Raw genomic sequence first — 8,410 nt, forward strand, 5'->3', positions numbered from 1 at the left:
GGACCACAGGGCCTTGGGAAGGACAAGGATGGACAGGATTAGGAATGAGGTCATCAGAGATACAGCACAGGTTCAAGAACTGGGAGATAAAGTTAGAGAGGGCAGACTGATGGTTTGGACATGTCCAGAGGAGGGACAGTGGGTATATTGGTAGAAGGATGTTAGAGATGCAGCTGCCAGGAAAAAGACAAAGAGGAGACATATGGATGCAGTTAGAGAGGACATGGACGTAGTTGGAGTGAGGACAGAGGACGCAGAGGACAGAGTTAGGAGGAGGACTTGCTGTGAAGAACCCAGAAAAGGGAACAGCCAAAAGAAGAAGAAGAAGACTCATCCCCAGCAGCTGCAGACTTGTTGGACGTACCCAGGGTTCGGGGCTTGCAGCTGAAGGCCTTGACTCTAAGTGACGCCTTGTGCATCACAATTGCCCACATCAAACCGTCATCTTACCTTTGTGTTCATGTGAACGTGAGCTGCGGCAGTAGCCGATGAGTAGCCGCTGAAAGCCTAATTCCCAGGCTGGACCCCCCCACCCCCATCCCCTCCTCCTCTGAGGCCCACCATTTGTGTGACCTGACAGCCGGAGATCAGACTGAAGAGAGATGAGTGGGAACCCGCCAAGCGCGCTCAGGTTTCTTGGTGCCGAGAAAAGATTCGCCTCGTCCATTCAGATCCCACGGAGCTTCCCTTGTTTCTTTCTTTCCTTTTTTTTTTTGTTGGACTATCTTTCCCATCTGGGGGCTTCAGACGTGCGGCTGACGTTGGCGGTTCAGCTCGATGTCAACCGTTTTAAGCTGCTCTCCTGTCACGGATCAGCTGAGGAGGGGTTCTCCGGGCCAATTACCTCAGAAAAGGCCGGGAGGCGGGTAAACAAGCGAGAGGTGGGGGGTGGGGAAGAAACACAAGGCGGGTAAAGAAGAGAGGGGTGGTCTCAGTGTGGAAGGGGTTGGGTATGGGGGGGGCTCAACCCAAGAGGTAAAAAGGCTGAAGCGCTTTGATCGAGGTCAGAGCGAGCGGCGGTGCACGAGGAAGGCCCAGCTAATTTGCACATCGGCGCCGATTCTTCTTCTTTCGTTATCATTCCAGAGGAATGTGGTGGACCCGGTGTTGACCCGCTGAAGATGACCCTGGGCGAACGTCTCTCGGGGGTCCGGATGGCTCGGATGGGCCTCACCTTCCTGCTGATCGGCAACGCCGCCGCCGTCTCCACGCAGTTCAACGGCTACAACTGCGACGCCAGCTACCACAGCAGGTTCCCTGGTGAGAAAACGGCGCCAACCCGTCTCCCCAAAACACCACGCTTTCTGCCGACGCTCGCTGTCAAATATTTCACTTCAGCCGTGGAGAGATTGAGTTTTGTCCTTGAACAAAAAAAAATGGAATTCTCGGAGCTGATCAGCTTTTCAGAGTTTCCATTTTGAATTGGATTTTAAATAAAAACTCAAAAAACAAAATGATTAAAAGCAAATTTTTTCTACATGAAAAGGGACAATGTTTAGTAAATCTGAGCAAGAGATTTTCAAAAATGTTCCTGGGAAAATAACCTGAAGTCCTTAACTTAAAAAAAAAAAGTAATATTACAAATGGAAATAAATCATTTATGTACCTGAATGTGTTCATTTATCGGTCTCGTGAACCACTGGACGGATTTGAGTGAAACTCTCAGAAACTGATCTTTGGACGTCCGTCTACAACTGATTTAACTTTCTGTGTCAGCCCTGTTCGAGTTGGCCGCCACGGCTGCTCGACCCTGGCAAACCAGAGAAGGTTTAAGGACACTGAATGAAACTTTGGGGCGGTAGCAGCTGGGAGTCATTCCCAACACGCACTCGAAGGACTGGACGAGGTCTCACAGTACTGGTTAGGAGTTCCACCAAATCGACTAAAACTCTGTCACAAAATGATCTTTGTTTAGAATGCTGGTATGAAAGGTGGCAGACGATACACCCTTAATTATTTTGAGCTTTCCTTTAAAAAATAAAAGTGGTTCCGTAGGACAAAGGTCCAGCGGGACTCCTATTAAACCTCCAACAGCAGGTAAAAGGTCTTAAAATACAAAGAACTAAAGACAATCTTAAATTTGCCTGATTCTTGCACCGTTGTCCTCTCTCTCTGTCCCCTGTCCAGCCGAGCGGGACATCAGCATCTACTGCGGGGTCCAAACCATCACCCTGAAGATCAACTTCTGTCCCGTGCTGTACACCGGCTACACCGCGTCCGATTTGGCCCTGAACGGCCAGCACGGCGACGCTCAGTGCCGGGGCTTCATCAACAACAACACCTTCCCCACCGCCGTCCTGTTCAGCGTCAGCCTCAGCGCCCTGGAGGCCTGCGGCACCGGCCTGGTGGTAAACAGCGCCGGAGCGCTCAGACCATCGATAACCCTAACCATCGTCCTGCAGGAGAATAGCTGAAATGTTTCTGTGTGCAGGTCAGCACGGTCTCCGGGGTCAATGCCTACGGGAACACGTCTCTGGTACAGATTGGGAACATCTCGGGCTACATCGACACCCCCGATCCGCCGACGGTAATCAGCTACCTGCCCGGTCTGTTGTATAAATTCAGCTGCAGCTACCCGCTGGAGTACCTGGTCAATAGCTCCCAGCTGGCATCGTAAGTGGTCCAAACGAGAGCTTCAGGTTTATTTATTCTGTAAATGCTGACTCAGCGTTTTTCTGTAATCTAACTCCCCCTAACCTTCAGCTCATTCAGCAGATGGGTGCTATGACCTCTAACTTTTACAACTTTTATGCTTTTCAGAATAATTTGTTTTATTTACAAATGCTTTTCCCCAGAGAAACACATTCAGATCTCTTCAGACTGTTCAGAAACACCTCTCTCGCAAAATGTTTTTGCTTTCTACACTACTTTTAGCTATCTGTTGTGTTTTTCTTTTTAGCTAACGCTCTGTTAGCTTTGGCCTTTAGCCAGCCTTCTGTTACTTTTAACTTTTTGCAAACATTTGCTACTTTTAGCTATCAGTCTGCAAGTTTTAGCTTTTAGGCAGCCTTTTGGTACTGTTGCTACTTCTAGCTTCCATCTTGACCCATTTAGCTTTCAGCTACTGTTGTGCTACTTTTTGTTTTTAGCCTGGCTTTAGCTACTTTTAGATTTTAGCTAGCCTTTTGACACTTCCAACTAACCTTTTGACACTGTTAGCTTTTAGCTAAGGCTTTAACACTTTAAGGTTTTAGCCATCATTTTGCTACATTTAGCTAGTCTTTTGCTTCGTTTAACGTTTAGCTACCATTTGCTACTTTAAACTCACCTTTTGCTTTTATGAGCTAGTGTTCTGCTACTTTTGGCTTTTAGCTAGCATTTTGGTATTTTAGCTTTTAGCCAGTGTTTTGCTCCTTTTAGCTTTGACGACTCATTCTTAGCTCCTTCAGTAAATTCATTCGTTCAGAACTCAGCATTCACTTTGCATTTCTACAGAAAATGTTACATTTTTCTAGTTTAATTTCCACTTTCGTTTATTGTTTTTCAACAGTTTAAAGGCAGATGAAACTTGTGTTCATTCAGCTTAACGCTTGAGAGCATTTTAAAGAAATTAAAGGTTATACACTTAATAAAATCCACACGTTAAACTTTAATGTATCAGTCAAGGTAGAGAAAATAAGATTTTTTTTTTGTTTGTTATTATACTACATCAGAACCACTGCTTTCAAGTTGTTTCTTTCTTTCTTTTGTAACTAATTCCCACCTAATTAACATCTCTCTCTACAGCTCCTCTGCGGCTGTATCCGTCAAGGACGACAACGGCACATTTGTCAGCACTCTGAGTATGATTCTGTACAACGTGAGTCCAAAGCAAAGACAAACGAACATTTCAGCTCTGACGAAACAGCTTCAGAAAAGCCGACACATCAGAATCCGTCGACTCTTTGTTTTCTCTGTAACAGTGGAAAGTGATTACCGTCTGTGTAAATTCATCCGTCAGTAAGTGCCCTCTTCCTCTCACTTCCGAGACAGTTTGAAGGCTGTTTTCGACAACAAATTTGTATTTTTTGAAGAAAATAAAGATTTACGGCTCCTGCTCTTAGATCCGAAAGCTGAGGAAGTTATAGATTTTTGGGGTTTAAACAGGAAGCCTGCGGATTGGTTTGAGGTTTGCAATTTTTTTTGTTTCAAATTAAGATTGTTGATGTATTTTTTTGTTCTTATTTCCATTTTTTCCTGCAGGATTCAACATACAGTCATCCTCTGTCTATCCCCACAACTGGACTCGCTCTGAAAACTAGAGTATTTGCTGCTGTGAAAGCCACAAACTTAGACAAACGGTACAAATACTGCCTGATGATCCACTTTTTCCTTTCATTTAAAACCATAAAACCTGTTAAAGTAATAGTTCCCATTTTTGGATATGGGGGTTTTGTGTAAAGATTATAAACAATTATCTTACCTGCTGTAGATAGACTTGACTTTCTGACCTGACTGATGCGCTAACGGCTAATCTAAGCTAAAACCAGTGAAATGAGTCTTAAAGTAACTCTAGTCTTTAAAATATCAAATGAGAACACTTTATAAACCTTTTCATCGTGGTTAATTTGGCAATACAAAGATGTTTAAACTGAATTTTATAGTTGTTAGTGAGCGCAGCTAGCGTTAGCAGCGGCTAGCATTAGTAGCAGCTAGTGTTAGCAGTTAGCATTAGCAACAGTTAGCTTCCTCTCTGTATGTGTTTGTTAACAAAAAGTCTTATGAACAACCGGACAGATTTTATTGAAACTCTCAGAAAGTAATCACTGGACGTACATCTACAATGGCTAGCGTTAGCATCAGCTAGCTGTAGCGCTTCCAGTCTAGCTCGGCTCGTCTTCTGCAGGAAAATCATAATATTTCTGCTAGAATAATTGCGTAATGTCAAACTGGTGGCGATTTAAAAGGTTTATAAAACAGCATTTGCATGAACCCCTATAAGGTTTTTGACTTTGGAGTTGTTTTAAGACGTCAGAAAGCTGCTATGAAGCTAGCATCGCCAAATTTCTCTATATTTTACGACAGCTACAACATTAATTGTTCATTCCTTTTTGTAAGCACTATTTGTGGCCCGTATTAAAGCAGCCACATCACATCTACGAGGAACAGATGAGATTTCCGATAATATCCTCCGCGGCGTCTTTTTCCCACCGTCTTTTTTTATTTTTTTATTTTTGCAGATGCAGCCTTATTTTCTACGCTTAGCCGACTTTCATTACGCCATTATGTTCTTATTGGACTTGAAGGCGCCAGTCTGCAGCAGAGAAAGCCCGACCTGTGCTTTCCCATGTGCAGTTAGATCTTTATCCCATCTCAACAGTTCTGTCCCTCTTTTGCAGATGGAATATCTTGATGGACTACTGTTACACAACTCCCTCCGGGAATCCTAATGATGAACTGCGCTATGACCTGTTCTTTGGGTAATCTTGCTGAGGTTTTTTTTTTTTGTCGTTGGAGAAGATGACTTGATAAATCACAAAGGGGGAGTCATTACCTTTTCATGCTCTCAGCATGCCTTATCCTCATGAATGCCCCTTACTTCTGTCCTCTGACGGCTTAAGCGTACGTCTAGATGTCATTTTTTTCCCAGTGTGTAGCGTTTAAAAGTGTGTCGCTTTGAAACAGCTGCTATAAAGACCCGCAGACGACGGTGTTTGAGAACGGGAAGAGCCAGTTGGGCCGCTTCTCCTTTGAGGTCTTCCGATTCGTGAAGCACAGACACCAGAAGATGTCGACCGTCTTTCTGCACTGTGTCACCAAGCTGTGCCGGGCAGACGACTGCATCGTGCTCGTTCCGGTAAGAACGGAGACGTCCCGGGGCTTTTTTTTTTTTTTTATTATTCTCTGCGGGTACGCGTCGCCTCGAAACGGACGAGGACTGAAACGCGATGGTGTGATTGGCAGATCTGTGGGCGACGCCGCAGGAGGGAGGGAGTGCAGAGCCTCGAATCCCCGCCGGCGGCGTCCGGGAACGCCGTCATCTCAGCCGGGCCCATCATCACCAGGAGTGGTATGAACAGGAAAAAAACAACAACAAAAAATTATGATTCCGTAGAGCGTCAGGTTGACATTTTTAAAGACACAATGATTCCCATGCAGTGAAAAAGAGAGTTTAAACGCAAATAATATATATTTTTTATTTTTAAACAGAGATCTTGTGAGTTAGAGGTAACTCTCAGCTACTACCACACCAAACTTTACCTCAATATCTATAAACATGTCTGAGTTGCAGCCATTTTAGTGTTAACTATGGTTGCTTACCTGTGGCGGCCATCTTAAATTGAGCTAACTCCAAAAGCTAATCTGTTGTAGATTCATGTTCAGTGATTATGTTCTGAGAGTTTCATTAAAATTCAGTTAGGGATTTATTAGATATTTTGCTAACACCAAGGCAAAACCCCCACTAACGCAAACACAGACACCATTACATGACCGCACTCCTTTCATGGTGGAAGACAATTAAAAAGAGTTGACTAAAAGTAAAATAAATATACAAAGCCGTTTAGAATCTGACAAATTTCTTCTAATGAACACAATTTTTTTTTTTCTCAGAAGAAACTCCCATCAGTAACTCCCAGCTAGGTGAGACTTTCATCGTTTTTCTCTTATTGTTTAGTTATTTGTTTAAAAAAAAATGTCAGTTTTAAAATTTGTTTTCTCTTCGTCCACCAGCACAGGGCGGTCCTTCTCTAATGAACCCGCTGACCAGCGCTCTGATCTCGGGCGTGGTCGTCCTGGGCGGAGTCAGCGTGGCCTTCTTCCTGTTGTCGCTCCGCCTCCTGCAAAAGTCCCGCCTCCCAACAGCCGCAGCCTCAGGAGTTCTGAACCCGAGCTTTAAATGATTTGGAAATTTTTTTTTACATTGAGCTGTTTCTTCTAGCCCCTTGTTATTTTTTATACGTAAATACATGTTTTAGGTATTTATTGCATTTCTTACCTCATTTTGTTGAGTTTTGTCTGTATTTTTTATTTTTGTCAGTAGGTGAGCTGTACGATGGAAAATACACAATGTTTTAATAAATTTGTCTTTGTTTTTGTTTTACAAATCTTGTCTCAATTGGGAGAATTTAAAAGTACGAAACATAGTTGAACCAAAGCAAAATTTTATCACTGTATAATTTTTTTTTTTTACCTTAAAAATTGTTTTTTAAAACATGAAAGCTGTTTAAAGTATTGTGCCGTTTTTCTACCCCCAAAAATACTTGTTGCTTTTTGTTAAAATTCCTTTTTATACATCTTTATTGCATTTTCCAGTTTATAACCATGATGTGGAATATGCGCTTTTAAAATGTCTGGTTCTGAAATAAATGTTGCAACCCCCCTTTTTATATGCAAGTAGGTGTATTTTAAATGAGTCATGGAGTGACGGGTATACTACAGAGCTTCTTTTAGATGAACGGAGAAATTAAAGTGCAATGTGCAATCATTTCAGAGGCATACAATGTTGGTATATGTTTGTTTTCTGGAAACAAGACATAACCCTTTTGAAGATTTTACATTCAATCCTCCATCACCAATCAGAGGTGTCTGCTTTGTTTTTACATCCTCATTTCGTTTGGAGCTTTGGCGTTGCTTCAAAGGTTTGTTTCTTGGTATTACCGGAGAACAACAACAAAAAGAAAGTCTTAAAGATCACGTGGCAAATTTTTACTATTTCCAGATCTCAGCTCGACTAAGTGTAACGGTTATAAACGCTGCTCCCTTTACCTCTAATATGAACAAACCTGTAGAGAAGTCTGAAGCTCAGTAACTGTGATGGGTCCAGTGGCTCCCAAGGCCGCTCTTTAAAAAGCCGTTTAAGAGCTAAAAGATCTTTCAGCTCCCAAATTCATTTACTTCACTTTAGTTCATTTACCTCGCAAGTAGTACTAATGAAGAGGCGTCTGAGAGCCGAAAGAGACGGCTCTTTGTGGTGAGCTGAGTCAAGTGAACTGGACCCAGGAATGAGCTTTTAGTTCCCACCTCTACTGAAATAATAATCGATTTCATTTCAGTTTTGTGATGTAGGGGGGAAAAAAACCCTAAAAGAGGCAAGATTAAAAATAACTTGATCTAAGGCTTTACACTGTGTGAACATGATGAGGATTAACAGAGGTACACCAGGAAATATATTAAAAGAGGTATTCACTCAGTGAAAGACAGGTGTGCAGATTGGTAATTAGAACCAGGTGTGACAGTAAAACACAACAAAGAACAGTATCAAAACTGAGCCAGGAATAAATGTAGGATTCCTTGGTGAAGTACAAATCCCCTTCCACACTGCATGCCAAAGTTTTAAACAAAGATCTTGTGTGATCTGTTTGTGCTCATACTCTCAGCAACTACCACACCAAATCTTAGCTCAACATCTGTAGAACTGAATGAATTAAAGCCATTTCCGTGTTGGCTAAGGTCGATTAGCTGCGGTGACCACCTCGAGTTGGGGGTTACT

At 42.8% G+C, this 8,410-nt stretch overlaps 1 protein-coding gene across 1 annotated transcript; it reads left to right on the plus strand.

Annotated features, from left to right (window-relative positions):
• The first annotated feature begins 982 nt into the window (after positions 1-982).
• LOC108248435 (zona pellucida-like domain-containing protein 1) lies at positions 983-7,314 on the plus strand. The gene is made up of 10 exons (XM_017437208.2): positions 983-1,260; positions 2,128-2,348; positions 2,432-2,613; positions 3,727-3,799; positions 4,183-4,280; positions 5,319-5,399; positions 5,605-5,776; positions 5,884-5,989; positions 6,532-6,561; positions 6,652-7,314. The coding sequence occupies exons 1-10, from the start codon at positions 1,122-1,124 to the stop codon at positions 6,819-6,821; spliced, it is 1,272 nt and encodes a 423-aa protein (XP_017292697.1). The 5' UTR covers positions 983-1,121; the 3' UTR covers positions 6,822-7,314.
• The last annotated feature ends 1,096 nt before the right edge of the window (positions 7,315-8,410 follow it).

Source organism: Kryptolebias marmoratus, linkage group LG2 (genome assembly GCF_001649575.2).
Source record: "Kryptolebias marmoratus isolate JLee-2015 linkage group LG2, ASM164957v2, whole genome shotgun sequence".
Lineage (NCBI taxonomy): Eukaryota > Metazoa > Chordata > Actinopteri > Cyprinodontiformes > Rivulidae > Kryptolebias > Kryptolebias marmoratus.

Bases quoted from the DNA above. Each gene is read 5' to 3' on its own strand.
- LOC108248435 (XM_017437208.2), top strand. From the start codon at position 1,122: ATGACCCTGGGCGAACGTCTCTCGGGGGTCCGGATGGCTCGGATGGGC. The intron at 1,261-2,127 runs GTGAGAAAACGG...TCCCCTGTCCAG, and splicing joins CTACCACAGCAGGTTCCCTG to CCGAGCGGGACATCAGCATC. The intron at 4,281-5,318 runs GTACAAATACTG...CCTCTTTTGCAG, and splicing joins GCCACAAACTTAGACAAACG to ATGGAATATCTTGATGGACT.